This window comes from Glandiceps talaboti, chromosome 7, assembly GCF_964340395.1.
Source record: "Glandiceps talaboti chromosome 7, keGlaTala1.1, whole genome shotgun sequence".
Taxonomy (NCBI): domain Eukaryota; kingdom Metazoa; phylum Hemichordata; class Enteropneusta; family Spengelidae; genus Glandiceps; species Glandiceps talaboti.
The window spans coordinates 15,201,559-15,221,591 of record NC_135555.1 but is presented as its reverse complement, the minus strand read 5'-3'; the positions used below and the strand labels follow the sequence as shown (position 1 = coordinate 15,221,591).

General features: G+C 36.1%; 1 protein-coding gene across 1 annotated transcript in view; it reads right to left on the bottom strand.

Annotated features, from left to right (window-relative positions):
• Positions 1–11,202, bottom strand: part of LOC144437999 (atrial natriuretic peptide receptor 1-like) — a 47,632-nt gene extending 36,430 nt beyond the window's left edge. The window contains exons 1-2 of the mRNA XM_078127031.1: positions 10,530–11,202; positions 3,886–4,010 (exon numbers count right to left, since the gene is read on the bottom strand). Of these exons, the coding sequence (XP_077983157.1) occupies positions 3,886–4,010; positions 10,530–11,202 (798 nt within the window). The remainder of the gene's footprint in view (positions 1–3,885; positions 4,011–10,529) is intronic.
• Between the last annotated feature and the right edge of the window lie 8,831 nt (positions 11,203–20,033).

Below are 20,033 nucleotides of genomic sequence, written 5' to 3'. Positions count from 1 at the left end.
AAGACATTAAACTTGTAGCTGGAACAGAACATGAATTGCCTCTCAGACAAGTAAAAGCTACTCCGCTACTCTATAGCCTATAACTATCTGTAGACGTGTAGGACTAGAACGCGTACGACACTATTTCATTTGGTGCAGTATCTGCTATCCTAACTGAATATTGATTTTTTTGAATGTTCGCATTGTCCAACAAATCTACTCTGACTCTTCCCTTACACTGGTATTGATAGGCCACGGATAACTTGAGCAATACATACCAGGAGAATATATATAAATATTGTACTGCACTGCACTGCACTGCACTGCACTGCACAACACTGTATTGTGAGGTATTGTATTACATTGTATTACATTGTATTGTATTGTATTGTATTGTATTGTATTGTATTGTATTGTATTGTACTGCATTGTATTGTATCGCATCGCATTGCATTGTATTGTATTGTATTGTATTGTATTGTATTGTATTGTATTGTATTGTATTGTATTGTATTGTATTGTATTGTATTGCATTGCATTGCATTGTATCGTATCGTATCGTATCGTATCGTATCGTATTGTATTGTATTGTATTGTATTGTATTGTATTGCTTGGTGCGGCATCACATCGCATCGCATTGCATTGCATTGCATTGTATCGTATCGCAGCGCATCGCAGGGCATCGAATCGTATCGTATCGAGTCGCGTCGTATAGTATAATTATATTACTATATTTCCATCTCACTAATGTATGAATATTAAACATACATTTACAGACACTAAAGTTATAATAGAGAAGGGCATGACAAATGACGTCAATTATCTGTACATTGATAAATTTCTCAATAACCATGTTTCTGACCGATTTCTTTTTTTTGTTTTTTAGATTGAAAACGTTCTGATACACTTTTTCTACAGATTGAATTATGTGATGAAATTAACTTCATTCAAGCAAGAAGTGATATGTTATTAATAACGGCTAATTGGGTCGTTAGACATAAACAGAGAACACATATTCAGAAACCGTCTATTTGTGGGTCCTTCATTCACTGATATAAAATTTTCTCCAGGAAATTGTCATGATGCCCTTTTTCCCATTAATGTAAATTTCAACATATGATGAAATAACGACGCATGGAATTTACAACAATAGACATCATGTCCAGCATTTAATATCCTACAGTGTACTTAATTACACACCTTAACCATGCCATTTTCTATCAAATTGACCCATTGTTAATGGGGGAGCTCAGCTCATTCGTTTATACTAATTCATTTAAGTGCAAACGTTTCATAATACAATTTATCAGTATACATCATATGTACTGCTGTCCACCGGAATAGTGTCATTTTTGTGCAAGGTGAAGTCAACAAATTCATCGACATGTTTTTTGAACGTGTGTGCATGAGTACAACCCCACAATATTTGTCCGGCGTTATTCAGTATCTCGTACTAGTAAATGCTTTTAGTATTCATATGCAGTATCCATAGATTTAGTATTTTGCTTCTAAAATGTGCACGTAGTTGCTTTTAAAAGAGTCATTTAGTCTGTAAAAAAAAATTAGTTACACTGGACCAACACACATTGTACTTTGATGCAGCATGGACGATAGAATACAGTTCTGACGTCATTCAAGTACCTGACAATGCATGCACGTTCAATATCTTATTTATCTTGCTATCCTTTTCCCATTGCGAGATTGTTTTTGAGTAGCGGAGAAGACTGTATAAAAGACTGTTAGTTGTACGATTTGTAGGGTTTGCAGAAAACATAAAACTTACAGTGAAATAACGAACAAACAAACATATATATACATGTATACAGACCAGTGTATTTATACATTGTGTAACCACATTGGGTACTCTCTCTCTCTCTCTCTCTCTCTCTCTCTCTCTCTCTCTCTCTCTCTCTCTCTCTCTCTCTCTCTCTCTCTCTCTCTCTCTCTCTCTCTCTCTCTCTCTCTCTCCCTCCCTCCCTCTCTCTCTCTCTCTCTCTCTCTCTCTCTCTCTCTCTCTCTCTCTCTCTCTCTCTCTCTCTCTCTCTCTCTCTCTCTCTCTCTCTCTCTCTCTCTCTCTCTCTCTCTCTCTCTCTCTCTCTCTCTCTCTCTCTCTCTCTTAATTTCTCGGCTTAAGCTTATATAATAACTCGATGCACGAGTTGAAATGTTTCGAGTCAACGTTGCAACACTAGTTCAGATCCCAAGAGAAACGTTTTACATCAACGTTTCGATGTGAATAGCATTTCCTTAGCATGCTGTCCATGAACACTGCCAGCAGGCCGTGTCGTACATGCGTCAGAATAAATATAGTAATGTGTACGACAGGGACATCGAATATACGTGACCTTGCAGGCAGTGCGTGTGTCATTTCACCGGTTATACACGTACACGTTGGTTATTTGTTATATCAACCCTCAAGTTTATTTTTTGTTAGTTTGATGTATGATCATTACTATAAAGAGAGTCTTAATATGGAATCTCATCCAATATTGATATTTCCCTTGAAAACATGATGGGCATAATACTGTCATCTTATGAACATTGATAAGTATCCAATAATACAGGTGTTCTGAGCACGTGATATCTGATGTGATATCTGCAATTGCTACTAAGCAATTATACTTATTGCATGGTTTTAATGAAATTTCATCATTCCAAAGACTACGAAGAGATTGATATATTTTTTTATAATACAATGTCAATATTTGTAACATTGTGACTTTTATATTCAAATATGATGACACACAGACAAGTATGGTGTTAGTTATCTGTGGATGTACAGCATCATAAATCCCAGGCCTCTTTCAGTCACCGTCCAAGACATTCAATCACCAGTGGAAATGTCCATTTGTTTTGGAAGGATGACTGGTGAAGACGACATGGCGAGACATTGTGTGTTTATACCTCGAGCAAATATTTTGTTTGGAAACACGAACGAACAAGTCTATTACTTTTCTACTGCCTTCATATCAAACGATACCATATTACCAATGAACATGAATGTAAAACATTATACTGCAACTATATGTACCTCGAGCTATACACAGTCAAAATGATGCAATTTGCTTACTAAAACAGTACATACAGCGTTCTATCCCTTCATTCATTTTATGTTTCTTAGGTCAGGAAATTATAATATTTAGCTTCAAAAGCCAAAGGCAAAACGAACTTAACACAGTCACGATTTCGCATACATATCAACCGCCTCCAAGAAATATATGGTGCTATCAGAACTGTTATCGATTGCAATCATACATGGAATTAGTTTTTAAAGGAGGATTTCTATTGGGATATTGACATAGGAACAGACGCAAACGTCAGGAAATAGAGACTGAATGAAAAAAACAACATGTTTTTCTCCGCAAGTCTTAAACTCAGATAAATAACTTATACAGACTTTGCCCGTGATTTAATCTAATGAGATCCCTATAGAACGAGTTTATTCAGACAAAGCCTCGGTAGCACTGTCAAGTTTTCAACGGGTGACGCATATTTAATTTCTACGATCTATCTTGGTGCGTTTATTATATTAGTCTAGTGGTTACAGTTTATAATGCTCTGTTTATCTCTTAAATAGCGATCACGATCAGTGTGTCCCGTTCATCCAAATTAGCGTCTCGTCAATACATGTACCTAAACATAATCTGCAAGACCGTGACGGATTGAGATTCCCAGACCCTCATAAATAAACGTTAATACTAAGATGTTTGCGTGCTTCGAGTCGTGACGGTTATATCATCCATTGAGAATGTCATTCGATCCAATCGAATTATCATTACGTTCGACATTTTTACTAAGTGTAACAATCAGTTACACTGCGCGAAGGAATTTCAGCCACGACTGAAATCACGTAAGGTCTCGAGGGATCTCGTTAGACACATTCTGAGTAAAAATAAAATACTTACAGCAAAGTCTTGGGTTGGATAAAGGTCCACAATGAAGAATACATAGTCACCAGTTGTTAAACCAAGGTCATAAGCCGCCAGTAGCATATCTCTGGTAATATTCTTATCACCAACCACCAAAATAACTGGTCAAATTAAGAAAAAAAAAACGCTATTAGTTCATATTTACATACATACATACATACATACATACATACATACATACATACATACATACATACATACATACATACATACATACATACATACATACATACATACATACATACATACATACATACATACAGACAGATATTACGCCTCTATCTTTTTTACAGAGAACGAACCCATGTTGTTGAAATCACTTTATTTGTAACTCCATTGCGTTATTACGTACGAGGTGGATATTAGTAGTAACATATTAGCTAATGTAGAATATATGTTTATATCAATTCTGCTGACAGGTCGATGTTCAGAGTGACCTCCAAAGCACTGTCATTGGTCAGTGCATTAACTTTCTGAGTTGCTCTATACGTCGATCGTAACCATATGGTACTACATGCAACATAAATGAAGAATAGCAATCTGTGTTAGTTTGAGCTACCCGAGGTTAACACACCCTTGACATTGTCATATCCACTGAAGGGTAAAGAAAATCAATCAGACTGTGGAATCAGATCTGATAGTTGAAAAAAAAACATGGGTCATGTGTGGTTGACAATATGAAACATTGTTAATGAGTATTATACAGAAAAAAACAAATTCTCTCCGGCCCGAGGATAAATAATCTGATAGACAGACAGACAGACAGACAGACAGACAGTCTGATGAAGGTTGGGTATGTCTTGTCTATATACGTAGATACAATGTAAATATTAAAACATTGCCATGGCAACATAATTTTGCCGGCAGAAAACTAAAAACAGAGACGAAAAGAGCACAGATCTGTACAACACAGGGGAAAACATTTATTTAAAAGATTTACTATTTAGGCGTTGACTGTTATTTTAGAAAGCTAATTCTTCTATACTCCGAGGGCCGAGACTGTTATCAGGAGACTGTAGTCTGTTTGGCCATCTGTAACACTTCGGTTGATTATAATAGCTAATCTAAGCCAAAGATCGCAGATGGAGTAATTCGACTGGAGGAATTATATCTGAAGAACATGTACGGGTTTGTGATGTTAACGAGAATCAGGTATTTCGGGCAGATGAAATATTTGGATGTGATATCGTACAAGTAGCAATGGAAATGTAATATACTTTAGTCTATAACACTGATAGTTTTTCCATCATGACAGTATCCTTTTGCAAGCGCGCGCACACACACAGATACACAGACACACACACGCGCGCGCGCGCAAATAACACAGGGACGGACGTATATATATATATGTGTGTCTTGTGTGTGTATGTGTGCGTGCGTGCATATGTGCGTGTTTGTTTGTGTGTGTGTGTGTGTGTGTGTGTGTGTACGTACGTACCTTGCGAATTCGCAAAATGATACAAAATGATTTAAAATCAATTCATTTTAGAATCCTACATTTCCTATAACTACGTACCATCATCCATTACATGACAGAAACGAATTAAAGTTTGATAGAGTAACACACTAAAAGGGTTTACTATTAAAATGAGAGATTTAACAGGTGGTTAACAATGTATCCTTATTGTAGCTAAGCTTTTTATTATTATAACGAAAGGTGTATTGTATTGTATTGTGTTGTATTGTGTTGTGTTGTGTTGTGTTGTGTTGCGTTGTATTGTATTGTATTGTATTGTATTGCATTGTATTGCATTGCATTGCATTGTATTGTATTGTATTGTATTGTATTGTATTGTATTGTATTGTATTGTATTGTATTGTATTGTATTGTATTGTATTGTATTGTATTGTATTGTATTGTGGGACAACTCAGATCACTATATTGGTCTAAGGTAACAGCAAACGTGTATGTATGTATGTATGTATGTATGTATGTATGTATGTATGTATGTATGTATGTATGTATGTATGTATGTATGTATGTATGTATGTATGTATGTACGTACGTACATACGTGTGTATCTATAGAGTGAAATAGACACATATATTATAAGTAGTACATTTCGACAGTTCATCCAATCTTACAGGAAATCCCTAGAGGAAATCACACACAAAGATTATCAGTGTGTCCTGATTATTGTAAAAGTAGTAAAATACTCCTCAGTATGAATTCTATAGGTCTTGGAAGATAACACAAAGTGACAGTAGTCGTGAGCTGTGTTAGATCACATCCATCAGAAAATGACAAATAGCTATAGATCGGAGACCAACGTTGCCACACTACACCTTTTCATCATGAATTATACAAGTTATCAATACAGAAGCACGTACGTAGGTAGAACTGGGACTAAACCGTCGCATAGCCTAAATAATGTAATCCAATGCATATTTGGAAATCATTGGAGTTATTGCTGTGATATTTTTTGTCTTATGCACAAAGGTCGTGTCTGCATACATGCTGGGTGACGCAAGAAGGCTTTTCGTTGACATATAGGAAAATAACTAAATGCGACATCTTGTCTCGTCTGTTTTACCTTTACATTAATCATAGGTGAAACTATCAAACGCAGCGTGGAATGTGAGTTTTGAGAAACCCGATCCAAATCGATTTTTGCCGATGCACAGTAAAGAAGCCGACAAGGAGAACTTAAATCAACAGAATAAAATATAAATGACATTTGAGAGGGGATTGTAATCTGACTAACGCACCTGAGACTCGTAATACCCACATAGTCATAGTGTTATATTCACTCCATAATCGAACGCTGCTGTAAACTCGAAGAGACTTGCAATGACATACATACAACCAAACCAGAAAGACCATAGCCTTACAAGTAGGTGGCATGCTGTTTTTTTTAAACTTCCCATAGAATGTTTTTGCGACGAATCACACAATATTTTGTTACATTTTATTTCACTATGTACACAAATAACCAGTTTTGTGTTTTAAAAATCTGCCTTGTCTAGTCTGACAGTGATGTTGATTTGTGTTCACAGTGAGATAAAATGTATCTGATTCACTTTATATGCCTGCGTCTTTATTCTGTTTTATGTAATTTGTAACAAAAAAAAAAACTTGTGCTAGAGGTAAACAACATCCAGCTGCCTAATTGAAAGTCTATAGTCACTCTGGTTTGGTAGTAACATTATTTCAAGAAATTCTATATCCATTTATAATTTAGAACAGAACAGCTAAATGTAGCGTCATTTTACATGAAATCAAAATATTACGTTATTTATAGTATAATGTATGCAGTTCGCTTCGCTGAGACCAGACGTGTCGTTTACAACTCTTACATGCCTTCTGGACAGAGAGCGTTATTATGTATACTATTTGTTAGTGGATTACTCGCAGAATGTCATGCAACACCTTGGAGACCTCCACCCTCACCCCATCTTCCCCCGGGAAAACAGGCAATGCTTCAATATTAGTACAGAAAATTAAAGTATGCTGTATGTTGTTAAATTCAATTGTGCATGTTCGATTCCTGAGAACATCTAGTTAAGAAGTTATAGTTGGCGTAAATGTGCACGTGAACAATCTCTCTCTAACCATGGAGTATAACAAACACTCCTATTGGCTTTATTCAACCTGTTGTTTTCTTTTCATCATCTAATTGTATATGTATTGATTTTAAATTCTAGGACACGTCTCATGTAGTTAAGCTTACAATGTTTTATTATAGATCAGTAACAAGGCCGGATAAAACAATGTATTGCACTTGAAAGAATTATAGTTAATGTTTACTTAATCGATTTATACTATTGGGTTGGTTAGTTAGGGGCGAGACCAATAGTTCAATGTAGGATTAAAAAATAATAAATTTCTTTGAGTTAGACCTCGGACTCCCCCCCCCCCCCACACACCTTCTAACTTTAAGTCTTTTAGACAGCACAATCAATTTCAATCTAAAGTAGTAGTATCTAGTGCTATGAATACAAAACCAGTACGTAGTGAGGAAAAAAATAGATTTTATTGACAAGTTAATGTATTTTTTGTATTTAAAAAAAAACGTTTTATTGGGCTTACTACAAAGATACAAACTCTTTTCATGAAACTTTTCTTATGTTATCAATTTCAAAAACTGTCCCATTTCTTAATATATGCATTTAATTTACTTTTGCTAACCGCAATATAATATGAAACTCTACACATTTTCTTTTATGCCATCAAATCTGGTTTTCGTTTTCTAAACTTTGAAATATAAATATAATGCTTAGCAACAAGAATAACAAACTTTTGATAATAATGACAGTTGTTCAACACCTAGGAGGATTTGTCTTACATTTGGAATATTCATAAGTCCTGCTTTTCTTCTCCATAACACATAAAATGTATTTTAGTGCCATGCATTCACTATAGCAAAACATTCTTTTCATTTCTCAATTCGACGACATTTTAGGAAATATTTGTATTCAAGGGTACAAAACAGATCCAATAAAAGTAAAATCGTTTTTGTAGGATGATAACTAAAATTAAAAAAAAACACCCAAAGTAAAAAACATTTTTTTAATCCTACATTGAACTATTGATCTAGCTCCTTAGCTTGTGGTACTATCTGGCATTGTAACGCGCCATGTTTTGCTTTGTTTAAACAAACGACATTAAATACTAGTGAGACGGCTAGCATGTACATTTCAATTAATGCCATGGCAACGTATGCTAGCTGTAGGTTAATTTCATCACGTTTCTACAGTTTTTTAAGATTCGTCATAAGAAAGAACATGATGAGACTGAATGTATTTGGCAACGATAATATTACTCCCCTTACACGAACAAATAAATAATAATAATAATAATAATAATAATAATAATAATAATAATAATAATAATAACAATAATAATAATAATAATAATAATAACAACAACAACAACAAACAAGCAGGCCATCCAATAATTTTGTTTTATTTATTTATTTGTTTATTTGTATTTTATTTATAATAATAACAGCAATAATAACAACAACAACAACGCCAGCGGCGGCGACGACGACGACGACAACAACAACAACAACAACAACAACAACAACAAATGATTGCATTGGCCGTTTCAATGATCCTCATCAGTATCGGCTTAAGCTTATTCCTCACCCTAAAATTATTTATTGGGGCGATCTTGAAATTGTAAATCGTTCCTAGTAGTACAATGTGTTGCATGCTGTGTACTAATAATTTCTTAATATAATCACAACTTTTGATTGACTGCACAGGGAACCCATGTAACAGTGTAATACAGATTACAACTTGAACCCTACTACAACGGCCGATACTCAGCAGCTTAGAAAACTCGAAAATTGTACCTTTGGTGACAAGTTGTTGAAACAAATTAATCACAGGCCAAAGGGCCTAACAGTTTACGTCAAATGATTCGATTAGTCTCACGCTGATGTTCGGAAGTGTCCCACTGTGCAATTCCGAAAGAGAAATACTTAAAATGTTATTGCATTTGAAGAAGTTGATTACGGAAGTATAAATTTGACCAATTAAGTGAAATTCTTACGATTGATGCATACGTCATTGGGAAGCAGACAGCAGTAGGGAATGCGACCCATAAGTATAAGATACGATACCTTGGAAAGATACATTGCATAGTCACCCCGTTTATCATTTTATAATGATGACTATAGGAATACAACGTAATGGAATGTCGCTGTGGTTTGACGAGTAAGTCATATATCAAAGCCATTGTTGTACTATTTTTTTTATGGGGAATTGCATGAAATACCCCACTTGACGTAAGGACATTGCAGTAAACATTTATCGATGTTAATGAATGATGAGGAGCACGTTCACCGTTTGAATGAGAAAAATACTGGCGATAGAAAATAACAGCAACACGATACGAGTATAGCCCTCGAGTCAACACATGCACAGTATGGTACAGTATGGTCTATAGAATGTACTAATAGGATTACAACCTTCTTGTGGTCCCCGCCTTCAAAACGTATTATTACAATAAAAACCTTCGTGTGATCACTCGACCTTTTTACTCACCTGTCCACTTCTAGTTCTGTGTACATCAAAACTGTAAGTTCCTATCGTCCAGACATTGGGCAGACAAATAAAAATCTCTCTCTCTCTCTCTCTCTCTCTCTCTCTCTCTCTCTCTCTCTCTCTCTCTCTCTCTCTCTCTCTCTCTCTCTCTCTCTCTCTCTCTCTCTCTCTCTCTCTCTCTCTCTCTCTCTCTCTCTCTCTCTCTCTCTCTCTCGCGCGCGCGCTCAATAACTGAATGTGCGTATTTCCTGCATTATTTCTGCTACGCAATTGCCTACCTTACGTAGCTAGCAGAGCGAGTGAGTTTCCCCTTTTAGTGGTCATAAATATTGCATCTTTATAAACATCGTACTGGAAATATCAACTCGCTATATTTGAAATTCGATAGAAATAAAGGCTGTGCAAATTTATCCTCAAATATCTTTAAAGTGCAACGTTAAAGTCCGTCGTAAGTACTTCTAAACTAAATCCTCGAATGAGTAATTCCATCTCGTCTGTCAACACAAATTTGCTGGAGGCAGCACTCATGGATTATAGCTTAATTTCTGTCAAACCTTCAACTATATACTATCTATCTATCTATCAGGTAAGCTTCTTCTCGTTTTGATCCACAGAGTCATACTTACTTCTTGCTTTCTGTGTGACATATTCAAGTTTCTCGGCGTAAAGATCTGTCCTACTAGTGTCAAAAATAATGTCTTCTGCAACGGTCATGTTGGCATTTCCGAACACATGTGCAATAGCTTGGTTCACCGCTAGCCACGGTACTTCTTCTTCGCTACCGATGATACCAATACGCCTCCATCCAAATAACTGACACACTTTTAAGATAATTTCCGATATTTGTGTGACGGGGCACACACTTCGTACATGGGTAGCGAACACTTTTTTGTCACTCAACTCAAGCGAGAGCGTCATAAAGCTCATCATTGGAAAATTCCACACAGCGGCAAGGTGAGCTTCCGTCAACGTTACATCGTTACACGCCGAGCCCACAATCATCGACGCATTCTCCTTCTGAACTGCCGTGATCATTTTGTCAAGCGCAACACCTATATCACATTCGGTATCCTCCCAGGTAAAATTCAGCTCAACGTCAGGCAAGAGGGTTACGTTATTGTTGACTTTGCTAATAGCAACTGGTATCGCTGCACCTAAAGTTGTTGCTTGGCCTGGAATACCGTCAATATCGTGACAGAGGAATATCAAATTATAAATTCTACTTGCTGAAGCAAGAAGAATATGTAAAAGCGATACTACGAGAACCGCTTGGAGGTAGAGTGAACGCACCGACGCCATGTTGCGAAATGTTGGGCCGCGGCTATGATCGGTGGAAGGTTGAGGGTTTATGATAAGTATGCTGAGCACGTGTCGTCATAGTCAAACTCATATACCTTGTTTGTCTGATCGGTGCGAAACGCGCATCATTATTGAAGACGTCCTCGCAGCATTACTCGGACTATTATAAACAAATTGATCTCATGACGTGGACCATTACTTGACACTATGATGAAAAACACAGACCAGATAAGGAATTGTAAGTAATCTTATAACACTTGCGTGCCCGTCCCCACCGACTTCACATTCGGATCAACTGTCCATATGCGTCAAGGATCTTAAGAGTAACAGAAACTAAAAATACTTTGAAAAAACATCTGCTAAGTGTAGGAAAATGATACACTGTGTTCAGCCTGAGTATTGACGAAGCATACAGCATTCCATCTGTTCGCTTGACACTTTCTACGAGTGACATTTGTACCATATGCAATCCCATTACTTTTAAATTATATATACATCGTTCCAATATGGGAATAATAAAAAAAATCTGAATGTGATTTTTCAGACTTTGATAAATGTTTTATCGCCTTACCACACATCAGGTGTTTGTATGGAAGGATAATGGCCATAGGACATACATGAATACCCACGAATGTATGTATGTATACGTACGTACGTACCTACCTACCTACCTATACATACATACATACATACATACATACATACATACATACATACATACATACATACATGCATACATAAACACACATACATACACACATACACACAAACACACACACACACACACACACACACACGAGAAGCCGTCTTTATATATATCCGCAGCTATAGGCGTCTTTATTTCTGTTGATTATACGTATTCAATTTATTATAATGATTGCCAAATCATTATCGAATCCCAGCCTAACTCCTTTTTCAACCGTTTCTATCCATTCATCTATTAAATAGGACAATTTGGAAAGATTTGGGTAAATGACAGGATTTTGGTGTCTTTGTGCATGCCATATGAGACGAAGTTATAGAATTCTATTTAGCGGATTTATTCAATATACGCTATTAAGAATGGGTGTAATAAAATACTCTTCCCGTCATACTCTGTTCGAGGAAAGAATGAAATAACGAAAAGCGTGTAGTCATTTTGGACAAATAAGTAATCTAAAAAAATGAATATTATCATTTAAGTTATTAGGAACACACTCAGTACACGAGAATGTCTAATCACCCAACTTTGAATATCCAGTAAGCTTCTTATGCGATTGGTATTAAAATGCATCTGTACATATTCCTAAAGTCATTTGTCCCTTGTGGTCGTCAGTGTGGGTGTACGTGTCATCGGAAGGAATCCGAGATGATTTTCTCTAAATCCCAAACATTTTATTTCCCCCCCCCCCCTGTGTCTTCAATTTTCATTGTGAACGTTTAGCAGATTGAAAAACTGAATAGTGAAATATTTCTCGAAAAGATTGAGGGCATCGTATAGAAGGGAGCTAGCAGAGCTGTATTAACTCGAATGCATGCTTAGCATCATTCTGATTGGTTGGGAAAAATGTGGAAAATAACATTCTTTAAGTGTATTGTTGATGATTCAATGTAAGGCCTTATAGTTGGACTCTAACTGCCTACCTATAATTTAACTTTCAAGTTTTTAACAAAGTTAACTACGCTGCATGGGGTAGGGAGTGGCATTTGTTAGTTTCTCATCCAATCATGTTATACATGGACTACATTGTTAATATTTCTCCTCCAAAACAGTTGTATGCCAATCATGAACTAGGACATGTAGTGCTTTCATCTAACTCTGTGCGTGTATAGTTGAAATCGTTCCCAGTGGTATATCAAATTTGACCTTGACCTTTACTTTCAAGGTTAAATGTCTAAATTAAGTAAGTTGTTGCCATATCACAGACACTTTTTATACAGGGATAGAATCAGTCACATGTCTTCAAAGGATATGTACCGACAAGACCTTCACGTGTACATGCCTATATTACTGTGTATATCTGTAACTTCGATACACCTTTCTGGTTTGTATATCCAATTTGACATTAACCTTTAATATCATGGTCAAATGTCAAAATCAATCCATTAGTTATAAGATCATTATATCTGAGGTAGAACCTGACATGTTTTCGATGCACCACCACGACCTTATCTTATTTTCGATGAATCAGATAAATACACAAAATATTCAAAACTAGCATTCCATCCCTAAGGTATCTATCTTCTCCATCTTTTCTATTACAATATAAAGGAAACGTTTCCCTATGGCATCAACCCCCCCCCCCCCTTCATAATTATTACCCAGGCTCAACGCCGCAGTCCCGTTTTATTTGAAAGAAGGTGAAATGTCCTTTAGTGAGTATATCACTGGCTATATGACTTGATGAAATCAATCCATCCGAGTGTCGTCTGCAATCAACGTTTGTCTGTCTAAAATCTTGATCAGATTATGGTAATCTTTATACCGGTACGTATGGATCACTGAATTTACCATTTCACTGGTGATTTCATACGGTGATTAATTCTGTCCCTGGGGATAGGCAGAATGGATATCATTGGCAATCATCAATTTCAGAAATTAGGACACACCTTAAGACTCGTCCTCAAGGAAGACGATGTTTGCGTGGTTTCATGTCTCCTACAAACTTACAGCCTTGGGCAGGCGTACTTCAAATATGCGTTCGTTCTAAAAAAAAAAAAAAAAAAAAAAAACTTAGGTAAGATAGACCTTAATTTTTTGCCTGTAATTAATGTATTTTTGACCGTAAAATCAACTGTCGACTTTGAAAGTATATTAGGCTAGTGATAAGAAGTAAGGAAAGCTATGTTTGATTATTGGTTGGGATAAATAAAAATGACTACATGAACAGTGATATTTGTTGTATTCTTCCTATGAATGAATTCCTCACTAACACATTCATCGCAAAGTACTGAACACGCTTTTTACAAATGATTACATTTGGCATAAACCTATAACGGCACAACGAACTTTACACGTCTTCAACACCCTGTGGAGCATACAATCAATCTCAGTTCCTCCATCAAATGATAGCGGAAGTGTAAATCTCCTCAGCCTGTAAAAGCGCACATGATCAAATCATTCACATATCAACCTCTCTCTTTAGCAGTTCGAAAATTATGCATCTGTGTTGACTGATGAGGCAAAATAGTGGTTCAAATCTTGCCCAAGGACTGTATTTAGCTGCGAGACTCGAACCAGTAACTTTAACAGACTTACAGATTCAAGCCACTCTAACCATTCAATCATGATCGCTTCACTTGTCATCCTTTCGTCTTTGAAAATTACAAGAGACCAAAAGATATCAATACAGCAGCTTTATCCAGGGATATTTTTTTTTCATGGTCTAATTGTAAGATGTCGTCAAATTTTTACATTAAAGCTACCAAATGAAAACACGTTTTCCCAATAAAATGACGTGTTTAAAAATCAAGGTAATTTATCTTGAAATTAGTGTCTCTACTAGACAGATATAGTGTACTCTTGAGAGGTCTCTTTTATCAAATTTATGTTTAATATTAAAGGGGCACAAGCTGATGAGTTTTATATGTTTTAGGGATGTTATTTATTCTAAAAGGTATTCATAGTATTCTACTAACTGATGCACTCTCAAACCACCACTTGTAATTGAATGAACTCAAACCTGGTAATAGGATATAACTTATGAACAATCCAGTGACGTAATTTATCATACGTATCTACTATGCAATCAACAGTTCTAAGAATGCCAGAACAGAAATTGTAATGTAATAGAAGGTATGCATCGAAACATTAACATTATATTAAATCAATACATCGATGTTGTGTATGTAAGTATTTTCATCACGAAAGCAAAATGCTTATGAACTTAGCTTGTGCCAGTTTAAGGTACAGGTGGTAGGGAAAGTTAAGCCTCGCAATATTGGTTTTCCTGAATGCAACGATGCAAGTAAACATTACATATTTTTTTTTAAAAAGAAAAAAAAGAAAAAAGAGTCAGACATTGCGGCAGCTTATATAGGTGTAGCCGAAGACTGAAATTCTGTATTGTCACTAATATAATAATAAAGTACGGATATCTCAACATTCATATAATGGAAGCCAGTCGACTTGAAAACGTGGTTTAGCGTACTTAATATATTTCTGTACTAACACTGCTTCTTGTCATCGTCTGGCGCGTCCAGAATATTACAAAAAAATGCTACATTTTATCGTCTAGGATGACAAAAAATCTTACCAAAATTGATACATTTTCTTGTGTGTGTGCTAACATTATCTTAGCTGATCGTCAACAAATAATATAGATTGTAACAATGTATCCATTTTGGCATATATTTCTGTACTAACACTGCTTCTTGTCATCGTATGGCGCTTCCAGCATATTACAAAAAAATGCTACATTTTATCGTCTAGGATGACAAAAGATCTTACCAAAATTGATACATTTTCTTGTGTGTGTGCTATCATTATCTTAGCTGATCGTCAACAAATAATATAGATTATAACAATGTATCCATTTTTTGCAAGCATGTCTGCTATAACAATTGTACTTCAATGTCTGTCGTACCAGATGATAACATGTAACGATGTTAGTGCGATTTGTGTTTGATAATCCAGATGATCAGAATTACTGATGTCAGTAAAAAGACAGTTGTCGAGCATGATAATAAAATGCACAAATGTGAGTAAGGCTTTCGTGGAGCCTAGCGACTATTTGTTTCAACTTGGCTGGCTCCATTGTACTATATATATTGGTACACCGCATGCAACGCTTACATCCTATAGGGTACATCAGAGGTTCTCTTGTTGTCGTGACGACAGACCCAGGCATGCCAATCTAATAACTTACAGATGTAGCAAAGACTGTTCGGGTAGGATGGAATGTATTTACGTGCATAATTCACGTATAAACTTGATGTAATATACGGAGTCATTTGTTAAGTGGCCCTTGAGTGATTATACGAGTATTTTGATGGAAATTAGTGGTGACATGAGCTACGTGTCACCCAGGGGTCTTCACTATTTTTAATTTTTTTTTTGGATTCACCTACTGATGAACAAGCCATGTGTGTTATATGTAGATTTAATAGAAAACACGTTGGTGTTGTCATGATTGATCACTACGAAGGTAATATCTGTTGACATGTCACGTACGCTGAATATATTATTACATTTTAATACAGTTTTACACCCATATGTTATGCTGAATATATTATTACATTTTAATACAGTTTTACACCCATATGTTATGCTGACGTTACGATGCTCTGTTACAAGCTAGGGCGTAAGAAAAATTGTTTGGTTCCGGTTACCCGATCCCATCTAGTTTTTTTTTACTACCGATCCTACATTTTTCTCCCATATATTCGAGATAAAGATAATAAAATCACGATCAATTTAAAAAGACAATATACAACTAGCAACTGTTCTCCTAACCTGTTATGGCTGCACATCTGATGGGAAGAAACCAATAACACAGAAACCATACGGAAAACGACGGAAAACATAACTAAATGAACTAGACACTCACAAATAAAATAAAAAATCTACCTACCTATTGAGCGTAATATGAAACATAGCATATTTTTCTTTGGTCGAGTCTGACTTTTTGGAAAACTTTTGACTTGAGTATAATTAAGCTCACCCAGTTTTCATGTGTGCTAAATTATAGAATATATTCTTGTACCTTTCGTCCATGAGATTCTTGAAAGTCGTTGACTACCACATCATGATTTTAATTAAGTACAATATGTGCATGTTATTACCTTATGTTTTTTCCATGAATGGCATTTTCGACTAAAACAACACATTTAGACAGTTGTGAACTCGGGCTGGGAACAAGTCCTGATCTTGACGTTGTAAAATATTTTCATGACACTGTATATTATGTATATATATTTCGAACTGATTACATATATATTAGATATGGTATTATGTCACTCTTGCAATCTGGCAATGGAACTTGTCGCTTTATATAGACAATGAGTGGTAAAATATAACCCAATGTATGTCTGTAACTAATAGGCTATTCATCTTATAGTAAATAAAACCCAGGAATCGGTAAATGTATGAGCGATATAGCTGTAGTTGTCACGAGACACTGATTTATTCGTCAATAAGTCTCCAAAGTATCTAGTTGTGGTAAGTCGTCGTCATCGTCATCATCATCGTTGTCACTACCAACATCACTACCACCACCACCACCACCACCACCACCACCATTACTACCACCACCACCACCACCACCACCACCACCACCACCACCTTCTAAGGAACATTTATTTCTGTTTAATCCCAGTTAGCATTTTGAAGGAAAAACCCTAAAAAATACATACAAAGGTAGCTGGCCGAACGCTTTCTAGTAAAGTACATGGTGCAATGATAATGTCCAAATAAATGTCAAAAGATTCTATAGTTACAAATATGAAGATGAAAACTGTACAGGCATCGGAAAAACTTTTAAGTTGTAAGTTAACAGTACTATTGTGTGGCTAAAGGTTTATCTGGAGTTGATGACCTTTGGTGACCTTGCATATTGCGTCGTTGATAGCCCATGTTGATTCAAGCATTCTAGGTTACGCTCACCACCACTACCACCACCACCACCACCACCACCACCACCATCATCATCATCACCACCATCATCATCGCCATCATTATCATTATCATCATCATCATCATCATCATCATCATCATCATCATCATCATCATCATCATCATCACCGTCATCATCGCCACCACCACCACCACCACCACCACCACCACCACCACCACCATCATCATCATCATCATCATCATCATCATCATCATCATCATCATCATCATCATCATCATCATCATCATCATCATCATCATCTCATGATCATTTCTTGTCTTCGTTTTTATTGAAAAGGGATTGAATTTTCTTGATTTTTTTCCAGTTCCGAGGAGCATACCATACGTTAAAGCATACATGAAGTAAACTTGACTTTATGCATTTCCTGTTCAAATCACGACACGCGAAAAGAGCGGCATTATTCAGCATCGCTGTGAACCTAACCAATTACTATAATGAGTAACACTCTGTCGATGAGAGGAAATTGACAACTTTAGCCGTAGGCAATGTCTTCATCGTTGAAAACAAAAGGTATTCCTTTTTAAATAGAAGAACTTACAACGATATAAAAGTTTGTCGTTCATAGCTTTTGCAAGGTGAAATACAGAAAACCAGTAAAACTAAATGAGAATATATTTAGTGTTAATAAACTTCCAGTTTTACAATTGTCGAAGCTATATCTTCATTTCATTACCTTGATGGCTTCAACTGAGAGCAGTTTCGTGATTCTGCAATCTTTTAAATTCATTTTTTTGTCTCTTTATGTGTTTTATATTATTTCCATCCTTCGTACAATCGCTGATTGAGATAGTACATTCTATAGAGAAAATTAACCTGAAAAGTAATAGGAAAATAACTGAACCAATGTGACCCGAGTGTACATTATTGGTGTATTTTGTAGGTTTGCTACAAATTGAGGAAAATAAGCTTGGTTTATATATGTCTTCGAAAGAACGAGAATGAACGCAGAACGCGTATCCTTCAACCTCGACTTCTCTAGTTGATTCTTCAATTACCTCATACCTCATGCATTCTACTTATATGGTTCTATTCAACGTTCCCTTCTGACCCCAAAATATATTCACTGTGAACGACCTAGCCGAAGTCTGTCGTGTGACTATGCTGTATTCGATGCATGCATTACACCTATTATATTTACAGAGTGCCCGCACACATTTCGTACAGATTGGATGCCTCAAAGTGAAGCTATGTGTTTGGTGGGGGTTAAAGTTCAGTCACCTAAGGGGTTCCATTATCAATGTCAAGAACAAAATCATTTTCTAAATCGCTGATGACAGTTTCTGTCAATCATTGATGAAACGTTTCCATGGTTACTGAATCCCACTCGAGATACATTTAATGTGACTTTCTGTCTACTCATGCATATCATCAATATGAAAACGTACACCGGTACGTGGATTGATTGACAAATAATTTCGTTTGTAAACTGTTCTAACCCGAGGGTAGATTTTGAATTGTCTGTAATTATGATATCGTATGTAGAAGGTTTTGCAGTGAACCCAGTGGGCGTGTGTATGTGTATGTGTGTGTGTGTGTGTTTGTTTGTGTGTGTGTGTATGTGTGGTACCTATGTATGTATGTATGTATGTATGTATGTATGTATGTATGTATGTATGTATGTATGTATGTATACAAGTAATAAATGCCGTCCGGGTAAATACACGCCGACGTAGGAGGCGTGTATTGCCAGGATGGCATTTATCTTGTACCCCGGCTAATACTTCAATGGTGTCATATTCTTACCAGGAAAAAGTTCATACACCCATTGTTTATGTTTTGATTTTCGACAAGACACCCTGACGCCAACGTGACTTCCAATCGAAGCTGACACGTGTCAACAAACTGGATACACGCCTGTGTCAACATTCAATGTCACACACGTATATCGCTATGTTGCACGACGAAAATAGCAATTTACATCCCAATGTACAGTGTATTTCATACCACTTTGTATTTGCTTGATATTATTATGCAGGACATTCATACTACAAACTACTCAATACAATCACATCCATCATGTGTGTGCTACTAGTGATATGAAATTTAATCGCCACTGATAAAACGTAAACCTGGCTACTGACATCAAAAATACAACTTTCAGCGAAATTGTTTATCTGTGTCTAGTGTAAAGAAACAGCATATTAATTACATGCAAATGAAATACATCATTCAAACTTTTGAAATGTCGTGTATTACGAAGCAATAGTAGTACCGTCT